Genomic DNA, 18,909 nt, shown 5'->3' on the forward strand with positions numbered 1-18,909 from the left:
TGAAAACACAGCAGTATGATTACAATAATAAACAATCTCTTAACAGGTGTAATTGGACTTTATTTTGTGCTTATAAACAGACATGCTGCTCTCTGGTTTACATAAGAGAACTCAAATAATCAAATCATATCTGATTCCTAAAAAAGCCTGTGCTTCATCAGGCTGGGGTTCTCAGAATTTTTCTGGAAGCTGGCTGTTCATCATAACAGCAGGTACAACTCAAGGACATTTTCTTGTGATGGAGAGGGAGAAACTGTTGGGAGGAGCCAAGATAAACCAATGTGCAGATGGATTATTGCTTGTTTTGTTTTCCTTTGTCATTTTTCAATCTGTTTTAACAGGAAGGTATAGAATTGAATTTTTAAATTATTAAATAAATAGAAAAGTGCAGGTTTTGAAAACCTGTATTTTTCTATTTATGATGTAGCTGACTGGAATGTTCTGAACGGAGAGAAATTTTGGTGAAATTTTCACCCAGTGAGTAATGGCAACAAGAGAGATGAAACACCTGTTAGATAAGAGCTGAAATATTTGTTCTTTAATTTCCACTTCAGAAATCTCCTGTGGGAATTAAATGCTTCACTGAAAGGTAGAAACAGCAAAGGTGGCCTCTTACCTCTATATCTGATAGCAAATCCCTGGGCTTGATTGATGTCATCTGAGAAAAAGTACAGAATGACAAAATCCAAAGAGATGTTAAAGGTGTGGGGAGGCTTGTTCTTGCCATTGAAACGAGCCAGAACGTGGTAGGTGTAACCATCCAGCAATTCCACCATATCTGTAGCATCTTTGATTTCAAAAAGGACAAAGGTGAAGTGGATTTGGGATGCTCCTGGAACTTGTATGGTCCAATAACAGACTTTGCCTGTGCCATATGTGTCAGGGAAATCTGGGGAATAGATCACAGCTGTAGCAGAAGTGTAATTCCCTCCACAGGCACCAATAAGGGCTGTGAAAAGAAGAGAAAAGGGGGGAAAATGGGAAGAAAGAAAGAAAAAAAGAAGAACTACATTAATTTTGCAAAGCTTTAGCACCCTGCAGATTCTAATACTTAAATGTGACTTGAAGGTACAGGCTGGCTAGGCCAGCAGGATGCACTCTCTGCAGCTGCTCTTGCCCTCCCTCAGCACAGCTTTTGTTGCCTTTTCTTGAAATACTTATGCCTCATTACTTTGACCTATGCATCAGTCTTGAAAACTGCAACTTTCCTTTGTCCTTGTGTGTGACCAGGAACCCTCTCCTGCATCCCTGCAGAAATGGGATGAAAGATAAATCACTGATTCAGGGGCTTCTACTCTAAACCAGGCAGGCAGGAAAGTGGATTAGTGACTATTAACTCTCACTGCTTAATGACTGACATTCCTTCACAGCTGTAGGAAATTGAAAACTTAAACTCCAGTGAATCCAGAGAGAACTCAAATGCCACAAACTGACAGTGCATATCCATACATGCACTTCCAAAATTTACTCTCTATTAAGATCAATGCTTAGGGAGTTTGTGACAGCTGACTTGGTACCACTTGTGAGGAAAGTGAAAGAACCTCTGGAGCATGAGTAAGCATAATTTCTTGGCATAGCTATTTCACATTATTAATGGATGAGAATTTTAGGCAGAAATGGAAAGCAGCTTTAATTTATACCGAATGGAGGTGTTTTGCTGTTTGCTGTGCAACAGTTCTTTGTTTTGAGCCTTTTCCCTAATTTGCTGAACATGTGAGGCCTCTCCTTTGGGAAAAGCTGAGCCTGCTTCAATACTTACTGTCAAAGAGAATGACTCTGCCATCCCCACCGCAGGGCTGAGTGTGGTCTCCAAAGCAAACACTGTTGCATTCCGTGCTGGCTGCCTCCCCGTATCTCCAGTAGTCAGGATTATTTCCACAGAAGCAAGCATAACCTGATTCCATGCCTGCAAACTTTGACAACAAAGATGCATAAGGAAGGGAGGAATAGCATTTGAAGGAGTGACAGCGGGAGGTTGTTTGAGCAAGAAAGCTGGCAGCAGAAAATGTGTGTTTTGGAGAAGTATGATTACTCAGAGGAACCACCACAGGCTGTTTTTGTTTGGGCTGTCAGGATGCTACTTAAGACTGGGGGAAAGATGGAATGGAGGGCACCCTGACATAATGGCAGTAAGCAACCCTATTTTCCCCTGGTGTTATTCGTTGGCCATTTGTTCAGATTCCTCTGGATGCAGAGCGAGGGCTTGATCAGCAGGGTGGAAGTGCAACCTTCCACCTTTGGGAAGACCTCCCAAAGGTTAAAAAAAAATGGGGAGGAGGAGAAATACAACAGAGACCTCTAGGCATGTTGCCATTTTTGTCTTTGAAAGCTTTGTAAATGGATGTGAAGGAAATCACCTTGAACTGCTGGCTGCGGCAGGAGCTGATGCACGTCTGGATGGTGAGCTTGTTGGAGGTCTCGCTGGTGCCAGTCAGGGGTGGTGGTTCCCCATGGTCCTTGTAACAGCCCAGATTCCCTGGCACTGGCAAGAGTGACACAAAACAGTCGTTCTAGAGTGCCTGTAAACATCCCAGACACCGTCATGCACTACCTGGTCACTGAGCAGCTCTCTCTATGTTCTGGGCTCAGTGTTGCCCTATGGGAACTCTTTATTGCTCTTTATTACTCATGCTCTGCATGATTCTTGTCATATTTTCCAAACACACCCAGGGATGAGTGATGGGACAAAAAGAGTATCATATCATCTCAGCAATATACCTGTAAGACTGTCTAGCTAGTTTCAGTAAGCTGCAGTAAAATATACAAGATAAATACTTTGTTCATTTCTCCTGAAAGAGGCAATTTAAAAAACCCAAGGCATTAAGTGGGTTCAGGGGGGTTGTGTGGTTTGTTTTTTGGGTGGTTTTTTTTTTTTTTTTTTTTTTTTTACTACTGGCATGCATATTCTGAAAATGTAAATTAAACTCTTTGATTTCTGTCTGACCTTCCAAACATGACATTCTGGAAGTTTTCAAAACAGAATATTTGAGGAAGGGAACATAAACAGTTTTAGAATGGAGTTTGGCAAATTTTATGGGAGGGACTAATATAGGGGAATTTCCTAATATTTAAAACTTGAGTTCTGATATGAATCTGAAGCATCATACAAAGAGATGAAAAATGAGCAATATTACTTTAAGAAAACAACCCATCTATTTACATTAATATGTTGTTTCAAGGCTCCTTGGTCACTATGGGAGATCAGAGTTTTCTCCCTTCAGTGCTCTGTTTTTTTTTTGGTTTTGCACTTTTCATCAAAGCACTGGAATTTAGCCATGACCACCCCGGGGAGAGGATGTGGAGTACAATACAGTGCTGGGATAATGGCAGAAAATTATCCCATGCCCACTTGTCATATCTATTCACATGCCTGAAATTAAATCTGTTACTAGCTCCATGTTAAGTTTTATTCTTGTGCCAGATGGACATGGATTCTTTTTGTCCACCTAACTGCCACAGCTCTGTTTGACATGATGTGCTCAGAGACCTGTATGAGTGTTTTATTTATGCAGTCATTGGCTATTAGAGTACCCAGTAAACTTATTATTTATAATGACATAACATTGCTTGAAATACTGTTCAGAAATTAATTTTGTTCTCTAAGAATACAATTTCAATTATAAATACTTGCATGGAGTTATGGCTTTGATATGCCCTGCAGCAACATTCATATAAGTACTGAGACTTCAAGTTACAGCCTGATTTAACATACCTTTGGAAATCCCCACTTGCAGCCCCACCCCAGCTGAGTACAGCTGGGCAGATAACCCATGAGAGAGCTCATTCTTTTTTGTATTGTGCATGATTTCACAGCCCTGAAAAAGCTTCCTAGTTATCCAACCTAGCTCATTTCCTAAGAGACCTGGGAGTTTAATTTTTTTTTCTTTTTAAAGTAGCTTTATTAGTGAGACCTTTCAACCTTGGCTCCAGAGGATTAGTACTTCAGTATGCTAAGAAACCTGAGTAATTTGAAAGCTTCTTAAATTTTTTAACTAAATCAAGTGTACATCCTAAGGCTAATAAGTCTCTGGTGTCCCAGCAGTATTTTAACATTCTTTGCTCTTAATATTTAGCCTGCTGAAGAAACTTGGCAAAAAAAGTGAGGTAGTCAGTGTTCTGCAATTACTGTTCATGCTCACCAGTGATGTTTCACTATTACACTGTCTTCGCCCATTTGTATCTATTTGTCCTCTTCTGCTTAAAAGGTCACCTCTTTTGCACAAGCATATTATTTTTCTTTTAAGCAGCATTTGACGTAATGAGGTCTTGGCAAACACCACAGTTTCTGCATTTTACATGTTGAGGCACATATTCAATGTATTAAAATATGGGATTAATCCTTTTGAGCTCAAAACCATGTTCCAGCTATGCTCATGTAGCTGTCTTTGAAGAGCCTCCCAGCTTTTTGCACATGCACAAAGTGTTAGGGCTGTCCTTGTTCCTGTGTTCCAAACAGATCTGTGTCACTTACCTGGCCCTGCCATTTAACACCTCCTCCATATTTCAGTCAAATTTATTACATTACATACATGCACACTGGAAATATGATCTCAGTAATGAAATCTGTTTATGAGGAGAGAGTCATGTGAGTCATAAACATAAAGATGTAGTTAAGTGGTATAGCAAGACTTTCTTTCTTTCACATTTTGGAAGTGTAAGTTATTTCCTTTGAACCTAAACCTAACCTCATTAACAAGGAGACCAAAAAAGTCAAGAATAGCTGCAGCACTGCAAACAAACCATCTGAAGCATTCAGTTCTGAATGTTCCATGTGAGATGCACATGTTCTCTCAGCACTCAGAGCTGCAGCCTTGCCTTTTATTTTGTTTCTGTCCATCCCAGTCTGCTTAGCAGACATGAAAAAGGAGAGAGGAAGAAAAGGGAAGACAAAGCTCCTCCTGGAGTAACCACCACTGTCTTCTGTGATTGTGCTCATCCATCTTCATCCAACACTGCTAAATTCTGTACATTACCCATGCAGATTGTCAGAACACATTTCTGACTGAAGCATGTAGTGTTATGTGTAAATATTAGGGAATGAGACATGTGAGATAATCATGTGAATTCATCACCATAATGAAAAATTCTTAACTGTAGATTCTTAATTATTGTTCAGATGAATCATTGCATGCAAATCTCTCTAGGCAATCAAGATGCTTCATGTTGTTGGCACTGCCATGGTATTATGTGGGCACAGTTAATAGGTAACTTATGTTCCAGATAATTTTCTAGTAGTAAATATCATTAAGGAAAAAAAGATTATATAAGAAATTTTTCTCTAAAAAGTTTCAAATAGGTTTTTTAAAAACAATTTCTTTCTTGCCCATCAAAAAAGTCAAGTTTTGCATTCAAAAACCGACTTTGCATTTCATTTGTACACTTCACAAGATAGTTTTGATGGTCCTATGACTTAGCATCATGCTTACTGAAAACAGAAAGTCTTGTGAAGAAAAAAAGATTTTTTTACACAGCTTCATAAACCATGAGGTTTGTATTAAGATTTGGATGGGCTTGCAATGTACAGTTTGCTCTAAATTGCTGCAATTCCTTTTTCTAGTATCAAGTTTCAGTGCAATGCTTGAAGCAGCTGCTACTGGTCAAAAGGACATTTTGTAAATGTAAGTCTGGATTATCTGTGCAAGTAAGTGTCCAAGTTTAAATCCTCTGCTCCCCACCACAGAGAAAATGAGCAAGGCTGGTTTTAAAAGGATCCTTTGTGTGGAACAAATGGAGTGGAGAGAATTTGTCTTTCAGCTTTTTTCCTGGTGCCATATCCAGATAATTTGTTAACATCTGTGGTCTTTAAAGAAAATGCAAATTCTTTCATTTTAGACCAAGTTAAATTTCTTAATTAGGAGGGTCAAGTTACTTAAATCATACCTTATATATTAGTAAAATAAGTAAAATGTCCTCTGAACAATGAATATCAGAGTGTTGAATGATTTTGTGTTATTTAAATTAGACTCCTTAATCTGTATTTAAGTCTAGGTAAAAGCCTTCTGTCTTAAGGTCACACTCATGTATTTGTTTGTCTAGCATGAAGCTGTGAGTCATTCCCATTCATAAAAACCCCAAAACAACAAAGCTATGAGCAAAGTAAAAAAAAAAAATCATTTTAGCTCCATTTTTCCTGTCTGGTTTTGTTTTCTTAACTTCAAGTGAGAAATATATTACTTCTAATCAAATGTGTGTCCACATATGGGCACCTGCTCTGGTGCTTAGCAGTGAAGACCTAAGTTATGCCTCAGAAACAGAGGGTGCTTGCACAAAAGAAGTTAGGAAAGCAAGTGAAGTCATTAATGATTAGACTTATTAAAATGTGTAGCCATGGTTGCTTGTAACCTGCAAGACTAGAATATCTTCTTAATATTTGGGTATATTTTAAACAATGTGATTTGGGAAAGAGAATTTTGGAAGATAAATAAATCATGGCATTGTGGAACATAGTAAAAAATAGAATACATTAAAAATATTAAATTCTGGAAAGAAGCTTCATGTGAGTAGTTTGTAAGTGATCTGATTAAAAAAAAAAATCAAACTAAGTCCAAGTTGTGGTTTCACAGCAATGTTAAGTATCTGCACCTGCCAGAGACAGAATTCTACTCCAGAGTTCCCATATAGCACACAGACACCTTTTCAATGTGTCCTCTCATATTTTTGTTTCCTCCAAGCAATTCTGTGTATTATGCTCTATCCACATTAAAATGTAATTTATTTCATGAGCTACTTGCAATGAAGGGACACATCTAGACCTTATAAAAATTCTCTTTTTTGGCCTCTAGACTTTAATAAAATCATTATCTATGGATTCAAAGAACTAGCAGTACTTCACATGTTTTGTGTGATTCCCTGTCACACAGTATTATTTGTAAATAATATAATCCAGTAATTCTGAGATAACATGAAAAGGATAACAGTGGAGAAACAATTCAGTAAGCTTGTCATTAACTCTAAGAAACCTTTAAATTTTTAAATACAGCTTAGTCTGCAAAGGAAAATAAGCTGTTTTGCCTTATCCTACTTTGTGTTTGGAAATCACTACCCACTGTTGTGGAACTGCCAATCTCTGCTCAGCTGAGATGGAGCCTTAAAAAATCTGCAGGGTGCTCTTACTTCGGCAGGATGGGATCTCACAGTATTTCCAGTATATTCCATCTTCATGTTCTGCAATATAGCACCATGGGCTGACATCCCCATCAGGGTTTCTGAAAGAGAGAAACAGTAATTGAAATTTATCTTTTTTTTTTCCTAAAATCACACCCAAAAACCCAATCTTATTAAGCTTCAATGGCATTACTATTTTTGCTCTAGTACCTACCAAAAATGCAAAGTTTTGCATTATCAGAAAGTTCACAGCTTTGGTTATTACAGTATTCATCAAGCATAAGATGCTAGTAATGTCTAAAATGTAGCTTTGTTTTACTCTAAGGTTAAGAGGTGTAGAGCTGTTTCTGGTCAGTACTGACAGAGAGGAAGGTTTTCTGTCCCACATCCTGTGTACAGGTTCCACAGACTCATAAATTGATTTTCTGCCTTGGTACAAAATAGTCCAGACTCCAACTTTCTGTGTGTATGGTGGTAAAAATACTGATAGCTGCTAAAGGCTTCTGGGAAAGACTGAGGTTTTTCTTCCCTTTCAATAAAACGAACTAAATCCATTCCAGTGATCTCTTTATATTGATGGTTAATTCCGTATATGTCCATGATGACGATGATCACTATTTTTATAATTATTTGCTATTGTGTAGCACCACTTACAAATGCACACCTAATTAGTCACTAGGTTATTTAAAGTTTTTTCTATATACACTGTGAAAGGCTACTCACATTGCAAAGATCTATTTAAGAAAATAATTTCTTATTTTGGACAGTCAGGTTAAAATATGACTTTTTCTTTTAACTAGGACCAGTTGTAATCTTTTTATCACGTGCTTTGGCATGAATTCTATAACTGACACAGCCCCACTGAAGTGTCAGTCCAGCTGCATGCTGTCATTTATGCCTATTAACAACTCTTTTGTGGGAGATCCAATTTTAGAAATTCTGTGGATGTTTTTTGGTCAAATAGCAGACTGCTGGAAACAACTGGTGAGATGAGTGCAGTTTAGATACCTAAAATGTTGCTAGTTAGGCTTTCAAACAGATTAGTAGAGGCAGTGCACCAGGAAAGTCTAAGACTAGCTATGCTAGGAATTTAGGTGTAATGCAAGAGCCTCCAGTAGCTAAAAAAAGTAGAAGACTAAAACCAAGTGAAGCTTGTACTTGAACTAACCCATTTTTCCTTGTTGCCAGAGTTACAGGAATTTTTGCAGTTACATCTTCATGACAGAAACCGTATGTCAGGAATTCAATCGTGAGAATGGCACTCTGCATAGAAATGCCTTAAAAATGCGAGGAAATTGGAGAGAATCATGATGAATGTCTTTAGAAATCTTTGTCTTCAACCTCAGAAGTGCATGGCAGTTAGAAAACAACTCTCTGTCTTTTAAAATCTCCCAAAATTTCAGTCCTCATAATTTTGTTATGGTTGGAGTGAGGCATTTCCATCTTAACAGGGTGTCTTGCTGGTAAACAAAGTGTTCCAAGTAAGGACCACCCATGGAGAGGCAACATGCTTCTGATTAATATTCAAGTGTAAAATTTGATTATTCAAATGTTGTCCCCAAAATCAAATCTCAAGGCCATGTATTATGCCTTAAAAAAGCCTTGTGAGGTATGTGCTGCCTGAGAAAAGGGAAAATCGACTTGTCCATTGTCATCAAGCAGATGAATGTCAGAGAAAGAGCTAAACCAGCTGTATCACAGGCCTCAGCAACATTTGCTATAGATATATTCTGGCACTCCTAGTGACTTTCCAAACTTTCTTTCAAGAGAATGTGAAGTTAAAAGTCATCCATTAGTTAGGACTGTCATTCCATACACCTGTGAGAATAGTCCTAGGCCAAGTGACACAGCATAAGAAAGAAAATGAGGATAATCTAATACTTAGCAGACTCAGGTAAAAAAGCTCTTTTTCTGTAATTAAGTAATTTCTCAGGTTTACATATCAGATTATAGGCTTCTTGCTCCTTGTAGCATTTACCAAGTTATGCAAGTCTCAAGTAAGTGTTTTTTGAGTATCTGGATAAACATCCATTTTCTCATGCATATTTTTGCTCAGCTTGTAAATGTTTTGCTTTGTAATAACCAAAATATTAGCCAGAGATGACTGCCAAAACTAAGATCCTGTAGCTACAGCCTGTCTAGAATATTGCCACATATCAACAATCAAAATTTCATTCTTGATTCTGCTATTATATCAAAGAGAATTCAGTAACCACTGTATTTTCACAGCTCTGTATTAGTATGCCTACTGAGACAGCTGAAAAAAAGCCTACAGTGCCTAAACATCTCTGAACTTAAGTTCTGATTTGGCTCCTAAATTCTGAAGTTCTCATTTATGTTTTGTTCTGAGTTCTACCCATAGTTATGGAGGAGTTTCTCTGGAAGGCAAGGAAACAGAAGTGCATGTTTTAATGCACTTAATCCATGGTTTAATCTGGTATTGTAACCCCTGACAGATGAGCTTCTGAATTCAAATACACACTCTTAATCACTGATGCTCAATTAGAATTTTTAGGGACTACATAACTTTCATTAGCACAAAACTTGGGAAGTGTAACAGAACCAGGCTTGTGTGTGAGGATAAAAACCATCCAGAGACTCCTGCAGACACTCACTGCACTGTGTCCTTCTAATTTGGATTGTTTATCTCCAACTTTTCATTTTAAGTAATCTATAGTATTTCTCCATTGTGCCACCTTATGAATTAGACACATGACTGTGCTGAAAAAGTGTGGGAGCTGGGTTGAAAAAGTTATTCTGTTAATTGTGCTGATAAATTCAGGGTACTAAAAACAGGGTAAACCAAAAAGTGTTAGATACTCATGGTTCTGATATTCTTCACTGTGTAAAAGGACATTTCCTAATTTTCTGTCAACTGCTTAAAGTAACACCGGGTGTTGAGGCAATGTTAAAGCAATGGGATATTTCTTACCTGCAGTAGTTGTGCTCTCCAAGCCCTCCCTCCCCATTGGGATATTTCACAGTATTGTAAGGATGCTCAAAGGTCTCATTCCAATAAAGACAAGGCTTCCCTGCATACTGGGAGGTCTGGTTCTGAGTGCCACGGTAGTCAGCCCCGTTGGCTGTGTAGCATTCTGGCAAGAAAGAGAAATGGGAAATAAAGAATGTGTGTAGGTTTAGTGTTTGTCCTCACCCTCCACCCCATATCCAACAGACCATGCTTCCTGCATTGTTTAGGCAGCTAAAGATGCTGGCTAGGATTTAAGCTTTCTCAGTCAAACCTCTATTCAAGAGATTACGCTGTCATTACTTGAATAAACAGTGTATAAGATGTCTGATGAGAGGTTTACACAATTAACATGCATTTTCTGAATAGCATAACACTCTTCTACTTTTACTTTTCCTTGTGTTTTACTCATTAGGATGACTCTTGTTAATTTTCCAAAAGTGAAAACATATGAAATTATCAGTCTGCCACTCATCAGCCTATTAACCAAAATCTCATGCCACTTCAGCTAAAGTTGTGACTATCTGTACTTTACATAGCGAAAGACTTTGTAAGCATGGATCTTGCAAACACTTCCATTCTGATTTAGAAAAATTCTTATGGATTGAGTTGCCTTAGAAAGGGACCTCCTACAGCAGAGTATGATCACAATACTGTGATTTGCTACTAAAGCATTTATGCTTTCAGATTAAAAAGTATGGGTCAGTATTCTTCTGCCTTACTCATTCATATTTTCTCCCACTTACATTTGTTTTCTTAGCCTCCTAATACTCAGCAAGTTAGAAGCCAAAGTAGAGAATTTCACTAAATACAGTAGCCCCTTCTCAGCTGAACTACAAATTTCCTGCTGCCTGGCTTTGCTGGGGCTTGTTAATCACAGAATTGTAGGATGGTTCAGGTTGAAAGGGATCTTAAAGATCATCCAGTTCAGCCCCCCTGCCATGGACATGGACACGTTCACTGGACTCTTCTGACGAAATAAATATCCAAATGCGTGAATGATTCTACTTTTGCTGAAATTGTCAAGCATTTTTGATTAAATTATGCAATGTGAGTGTGGCAGAGCATGGGAACAAGTTGCCCAGGGAGGCTGTAGAATCTCCATCCTTGGAGATATTCCAAAGCCACCTGGACGTGGTCCTGGACAATCTGCTTTAGGTGACTGTGCTTGAGCACAGCACTTGGACAATGTGACCTCCAGAGGTCACTTCATCTCAGCCATTCTGTGATTAGCTTCCAGGAAGAATCATTATAATTAGTTTACCATAAATAAGTCCATCCTGCTTATAAATAATAGTTGCTAACATTTATCATCCTTGCATTTATTTAAGAATAGGATTAAAACATAACAGTCTGGAACAGAATTGAAACTGTTGCAAACATTTCTTTGTACTGGACGGCACTATGGGGGAAATTTATTGAAAATTAACTTTCTGCTAACTATAGGGTGTGAAACCTCCTGTTTCATCTGATAGTGTTCTCTGTAGAAACCATATTGCAGCTGCAGAGATGTTCAACTGCCCTGAGGGAGTGGGAGAGTGCTCTGAAGTATGTGCTGATCTCAGGTGTCCCTCATGAAATCTAACTTACAAAACAAGTCTAGGAAGACCTGGGTGGCTGCAGTTGGAAGAGGGAAAAAAAAAACCACCCACATTTTAATCCTGATATTAACAGTACACTGTTTTTGTACTTAGAACTACTGTAGAAGAAGGAAAAATGGAATATTAAAACCATGCCTCTGAAATTAGTTTAGTCTGGGCTCACAAATATCAGAATGGTACAATTATAATAATTATTTCAGAGTTCTATTACACAGCAGATGAAAGACAATGGTTTTGTGCTTTCACTGTGCATCTTCATGCCTAGGCAAGTTTGGATTTCTATTAAATGAAACTTTGTTGCTGAAGGCACATAGAAGAGGTGTCTGCACAGCCATTAATATATTCTGCTATCATCTGTGGACAGAAAGGTGTATAATTTAACAAAAACAAGCTTCAGGTCAATAGTCCTCCTTACTGTAATTTACCTGCCTTAGCAAAACAGGTGGGCTGCAGACATTTGCTTAAAAATGCAAATCTGAGTTTCCTGCATTCAGGCCACCACAGATATTTGTGTAAACATGAAAAAAACCCCCTTTAAGGTCATGACTGTGTTGCATCTTTCTTCAATACCTCTTTTGCTTTCAGATAATATAAAAGCTTTTGTAGGTTACAGCTGAAAAATATAAGCTAATGAATTTTAGTAGAAAAGACAGAAAAATGTAATCAAAATATAATAAGCAGAAAAAAGAATCTGTGAAAAGTGATAAGCACATCCAGAAAAGATATCTACATTAGCTTTGTGCTTTTATTTTTTTTTTCACTTCTCACTCCTAAATGAAAAACAATATGTACTTCCATCTACTCAGAAATTTAAGGAATGCTACAATACCTGAATTTAGTCTGGCACACAAACTAAACTCAAGTTAACTTCAGTCCATTTTAGAATCTGCTAAGACTGGCCCATGCTTTAACTTGCAGTACTGACTTACATTTTCATGTCAGCTTTTTTTAACTGATTTTCTTCAAACTTCACTGCACTTTAAGAAAGAAAAGGTAGATAGTCCGAGCCTACCTATCTTACCTACCTATCTCTCTTCATTCCTCTTAACTGCAGTTTTTGTTCCCCAGACAATAGGTAGCTGTATCAGTGCCTCCTGTGTTCCTTTGTGCTATCAAGAGATTTGGTGCAAACGTTTCAGCTGAGTAACAAAGCTCCTCTGGCTTCGATGTGGATGGGGAAAGGGGAGGCAGTGAGATACCATGCAAAATCATTGATTATCCCTGAAACACTGAAATGAAAACTTTAAGTCATGGAATTTAGCAGCTGTTATCAAATGAAATACAAAACCTTTTGTGTTACAGGGAATTTGGATTTTCTTAAGGATTAATTATGATTTTGCCATAGCATGGGAGTGCAGTATTTTCAAATAAATATTGGCATTCCAAAAAATCAGGTCAGTTGTCCTTGCTATGCTCCCTCCTGGTGTCTTGAGCTCACTGGCTAAGCATGGGAAACTGAGAAGTGCTTGATTTAGAGTAAGCACTACTTGGCAGCAACTAAAAAATTCTTCTATTTGTCACACACAGTGATTTCATCATATTTTGCTGTGTGACAGCCAAGACACTACCTTAGTGATTTCACCATGAAATTAATACTCTCAAAGTGCTGAAGGTGCATGTTTTGTCTGCAGAAAGGCCACTGTCCTCTCTATTTCAAATCCAAGCCCTAAGAGATTCTGGAGAACAGGAAGTTAGAACCTCCACCCTACTTTTGGTTTTTGTACCACTGGTGCAATAATTCTGTGAAAAGATGAGCTTAAAAAAAGGTCGCCTAGATTTGTCTGCATAAAACGAATTCAGATGAGGTCACCTAAACTAAACAGTCAGAAAAGACTGGACTGAGTGCTGTTGGTAAAACTTTTCAGTTTACTCAAATCACCTGATTTCTCTTTGGTAAATTATGCAAAAGGGAGGGGGAAAGGAGTAAATCAAGCAGCAACAACCACCTCTGTGTTGTGGCACCCTTAGGTTGAGTGATACTCCCATGACACTTTAGGGTATGAAGCCCCTCACTTGGAATGTAACGTCAGAACGGTGCCTCAAGAAAATGCATGTGGTTCTGTGAATTTCAGCAAGCCTTATTCCTTGAAGTTTTGTAAGATTGTGGTAAACTGTGGCAGAACTTGCACTGTATTCACATCCTCTCCCAGTGGCAAGGACAGACACCCTGGGGACACTACAGCCCCCAAGAAGGCATCAGGTTGCCACTGTGCTTGATAGATTTGCCACATGGATTTTGTTCAGGCACGCAAGGCTCAGACCATCCTGTGTGCTATAAAACTCTACTAAAACAATAGGGTTTCAGACAGGACGTGAAGAAAGCTGTGACCACTCAAATCTAGAAGTGTGTGACCTCATACTTCTAAGATCTTAGTCAGCTGGGTTTCAGACATAGTCTGAAGTAGAGGCTTATGTCAAATCTGTGATTAGAATCAGTGTCCATGATGATTTCACTCAATTAACTGCCTAATGACCCTGCTGCTTCTGCTGTGTCATGGGGATGTCTGTAAACAGAATTAATCAGAGATAATTAATCAGAGAACCTTTGCAGTGGTTCTAGTCACAAAAGGTCCCAACAGATGCTGTCCATGAGCCTTGATGAGAAAAGAGGGACAGCACATTGTTGTCAGGGCTGTTTAGTTTTCAACACATCAGGTGCCATGGTTGACAGCATGTCAAGTAACTTTTAAAATGAAAGCTGAGGCTAGGTAAGCATGTACTGAGTGACAACTGCTAGAACAAAAAAGCAGAAAACAAGACTAGGGATGTTGTCCACTGTAAGTGAATACTCAGTGTGTGATACAGGTTCACAATTAGTTTTATTAGAGCCAGATCAACATTTGGAAGATCAAACAGCAGCTGTTGTAGAAATTCTTTCCATCTGTGTCGGTTTCTTCTTCAATGTAGGGACCTTACAATGATCATTTTCCTTTGTTACTTTGGGACTGCATGGCTGCCTGCACTCCACATGGGCGCCACTTTAGGATCATTTGAAAAATTAAGGTAGTGCAGACTATAACAGCCTGATGTTTTATTGATGATAAATCACTGGCATTTCAGAGTCTGCACTGGCTTCCAATGATTTTCTCAAAGACATCTATCTAGAGACACTACAAATTGCAGACTGAAGGGATGGAGGTTTCAGGGTGGTTTAAATGACTTCTTAGAGTACTTTCCAAGTTTGAGGCCTGTACATAGCTTTTGAGACTGAAAATTCAGAATGACAAACTTCTTCCTATTCCACTGGAGAGGAAAAAAAACAAACCAAACCACTTTGTTTGCTTAATGTTTTCAAAGCTACTTGGAGCATTGAGCAGCGTCCAGAGAGACTGACAACAATTATCAACCTGAAACTAGCCTACCCAAGCCAGGAATTATCCTACCACCTACTGCCCAACAATAAGCAAGGTTTTCTTTTAAAGATCTTCAGATTAATGAAAGATAAATGAAAGTGGCTACTATTTAAATCTTGGGTTTCATTACAGCATTGTAATTAAATGTAAGGTTGGACCAAAAATTAAAGGTTCCTCGAATTTACGTGGTATAACTGCCTGCTCAGTTTTCACTTGTTTTTCCTACAGCCCTTTAGAGAAGTCAGAAAAATGCTTAAGCAGAATATAAGGGTATGAAACCAAGGGTGCCAGGTCCGATAGTGACTCAGTGTGGGTTGCCTGATGCATGTGCTTGCAGAGTATTCCAAGAATAATTTTAAGTCATTTCCATTCTATCTAAACCGTTCTAGTTCTTGCTGGAGATTGCAATTTAAGCACTCCTCCTTAAATGGAAGCACTGTATCTAGGTGCAGATGGCAACAGTTACAGGCACTAACCAGATGCTGCAGTCTCTAATTTGATTGAAAGGGTATAATTAGACAGCAGAAACACTTCAATGAGAAAGTAATGCACAGAGGAAAGGACAGAAACCACTTAAGTGATGCCAAGATACCCCGGCAGTGACAGAGGCAGGGGCCCACGGGTGGAAGGGGCAGAACACCACATCACCTTCTTCAAATGAGAACATTGCTGTTTCCCCAGAGATGTGAATAGGGATTCTATTATCATAGGTTGCCACAGTTCTTCATGTGGGAACACTGATTAAAACCAGAAGAAGCTTCAGGAGATGAAAGACACAAATATGGCTTCTGTGGTCATTATTAAAAATATTTTTAGCATTGCAATGGTTTTCTTTGAAGATGCAGTTTTATCGACTGAACCAAAAGTTAATTTGCATACTATCATAAGAGTGGTCAGGAAAAAAAAATCTCATTCCATATTATGATGCAAAATAAATGCTTTTGGGAAGTATAAGGCTAATTTAGATCTACCCAAGTAAAAAAATAGTGTACTATTTTTGCATTTCAATACTTTTCTATTCCAATTCATACTAATATAATACAACCACTCATCAAAACTGTCAGGCTTCTGTGCCTGGGCTGTAGCAGCAAGAACCTCCCACAATAGAACAGTTGATACAAGCTAAAGAAAAACCATCATGAAAGAATTATCTTTGTTTAAAATAGAAATTTTCTAAATTCCTAGAAACAACTCCCCATTTCTTAAATCAGACAGTTAAATTTTGATGTGATGCTATGAGGGCACTTGATTAGCTGATCATTTTTTCCTTTACAATGTGGGGGCACTCCACCTGTAGTTTAAGAATTGTATCTGCTCATTCTACATATCCATGCAAACACACACACAGACATACATATTTAATTTTTGAAAGTCCTCAAATGCAATCATTTTTGCTAGTCAGAACTAGAGACCTAATTAGCATTGGTCCAAGCCAGAGAGTAGCCACAGTGAATATCTGATTCTGCTTGAATTATGCCACCTGAGATTTGCTCAAACCTTGACTGAAGCATCTGTCTTGTAAAAATGCACATTCCTGGAAATGTACAGACACGCAGAGTTGATAATTGTGTTCCCTGGCAGTGTGTGAGCTGTCATACATGTGAACTTGCTATCCTTGTGAAATTTTGACTCTAATCATCAGGTTAATCACTTTTCATCACTTTTTATTTGTTAAAAAAAAAATCTGTCTGGTCAGACCTTTTCTGGAATATGTTGGAAGCAGACGAGTTAGGTTATGAGCACAAGAGACAGCTCCCATTATTTCTAAGTGCATTCTGTCCCTTTTGTCTTTTTATTTGCACAATACAAACATGCTGTATTAGCCAGAGCTTTGCAGCTGCTGGCTGGTCCTCAGCCACAAGATGCAAACACACTTGCTCGCCTTGTGATTCTTTATCACTGGAAGTAAGAATGTGTGATGTGACCCCGTAAGAATTTCTGTTCCTTAATACACCCATTTGTTTTCTTTCTTTGTGGAGTTTTCAAACTGTTGTTCCCTTGTCAAGTGTGGCAGGGCTGAATCCCTTTGGCAATTTGATCAGGATGGGCCATAGCCACGGTGTGGATGAAGGGAGTGGTCACTGCACAACCATTATGGTGTGATATGACAAAAATGAAAATTTTGCAGCTGGCAGCATGCAATCCCTGCCTCCCTCCTACTTCTTTGGCTCCGTCCTGCTTAAATCTATTCACATAACTCTGGATTTTGAGTTATGCTCTATGCATGTACAAGCATGATATGCTGAAATGTCTGACTATCTCATCCTCTATCTGCCTAGTTAGAAAGAAAAAAAAATTGCTTTTTAAAGTATTTTTATGAGGCTTGCCTATGGCATATCAAGTGGAACTGCTTCTCTGAATCACCAAGGCTTAGAGAGAATAAGATGGTAAGAGATACCAGGTTTGTAAGAGAAGGCTGGAGTAACAGCTCAAAGGAAAGACTCAGCTGGGAAAAAAACCAAGGACATGGTGACTCAGTATTGCTAAATGGAAAGAAAACAGAGAAAGGAAAAAGAGATTGATAATCACATACATTTCTGATGGGGAAATTAAATGAATGGTATAAATACAGAAAGTAGAAATTACAACTTATTGCACTGAGTATATAAAATAACATTTGTTCACCAAAACTAACATTTGCTGAAAGCATTTCCATTTTTTGGCATTGTAACAAAAAACTCACCAAATTCAAACAGTGCTTTAATGATAGATAATCTACCCACACACATCTTATTTCTGATCCACTTGAGAAATTATGTATGGCTGATGTTTGAATGCACAAATGCCAAGGTCTGAATGCAGAAATATCAGTGTTTGAGTTAATAGAAACTGTTGAACATTACATGGCAAAGCAGAAACATTATGTGGAAAGTACCATAATACTATGTGCAAAAATGGTTGTTAATTCACTTTCATTTCTGACAACTGGAGTAATTTCTCATATAGGAATTCCTGAAGTTTTTCTCCTATCTTAGCAAGTGATGGTGACACAGTTTTTATTTTGACTGCACTTTACAATAAGCTTATAAGGACATGCATTAACAACGAAAACAAGGAAAAGGCATTAAAAACATACCATACAACAAACTGCCTTCCAAAAGCAATAGTAATGTTTGTCATTTCAGAATTCTGCTAGTTTCAAGTGCAACCTGACACAGCTGATCCCGTTCAACCCTGAGGGATTCAGGGTTTAAATGAAGACCCTGACGTGTACCTTGTGCAGATCAGGAACTCTGCAGATCCTGTACTCGCCATATAAATTACAAGTTGCTGTATTTTCACTGTTTCCAGGTTCTTGAGCAGAAGACACATGGGTGGCAGTGCTTTCTAGATCCATTCTCCCTTGCTGCACTTTCTTTTGGAGGCATTATATACCCTTCCCTCCTCCCCCTGCCCCAGCTGCTTGTGCTCAGGCATTTCTGTCCTCTTTAATAGCCAAATATTCATGCTGGGCTATATCCTCCACTGGCTGTCACAGAGCCCTCTGTGAGAGACATGGCTACACATGGAGTGTTCTGTTCAGAAACCTTACAAGCAAACATTCTTCAACCCAAGCAAAGGAAGGAGCATCCACTGTGTGCGCCAAGCACGTCCCAATGGTACTGGGAAAAGACTCTTAGACATGGTCTCTGTCTAGGCAGCTCTCTAAATGCTTATCTGAAAATACTTTCATGTTTTACTTCTGAGAAGAAATAAAATTTACCAGAGCTTTTTTTTTGTAAAAGATTTTTTAGTCCCTGAAAATCACTATGCAAGTATTTTCCGTATCTAATTAGTTGCATCTACAAAAACTTGATGAGCAAGTATGTGTTCAAAAAGAAAGAGAGCAAATTCTACTTTGTAAGAAGAGACAGCAATCAAGAATACACAAAACGTATCCAGA

The 18,909-nt window shown here is 38.4% G+C and overlaps 1 protein-coding gene across 1 annotated transcript in view; it reads right to left on the reverse strand.

Moving 5' to 3' along the window:
* KREMEN1 (kringle containing transmembrane protein 1) overlaps positions 1 to 18,909 on the reverse strand; it is a 32,538-nt gene that overhangs the window by 12,309 nt on the left and 1,320 nt on the right. Inside the window, exons 2-6 of the mRNA XM_005488938.4 lie at positions 10,037 to 10,199; positions 7,114 to 7,205; positions 2,358 to 2,482; positions 1,760 to 1,913; positions 617 to 949 (exon numbers count right to left, since the gene is read on the reverse strand). Coding sequence (XP_005488995.1) covers positions 617 to 949; positions 1,760 to 1,913; positions 2,358 to 2,482; positions 7,114 to 7,205; positions 10,037 to 10,199 — 867 coding nt within the window. The remainder of the gene's footprint in view (positions 1 to 616; positions 950 to 1,759; positions 1,914 to 2,357; positions 2,483 to 7,113; positions 7,206 to 10,036; positions 10,200 to 18,909) is intronic.

The sequence above is a fragment of the Zonotrichia albicollis genome, chromosome 18, assembly GCF_047830755.1.
Source record: "Zonotrichia albicollis isolate bZonAlb1 chromosome 18, bZonAlb1.hap1, whole genome shotgun sequence".
In the NCBI taxonomy this organism is placed as follows: domain Eukaryota; kingdom Metazoa; phylum Chordata; class Aves; order Passeriformes; family Passerellidae; genus Zonotrichia; species Zonotrichia albicollis.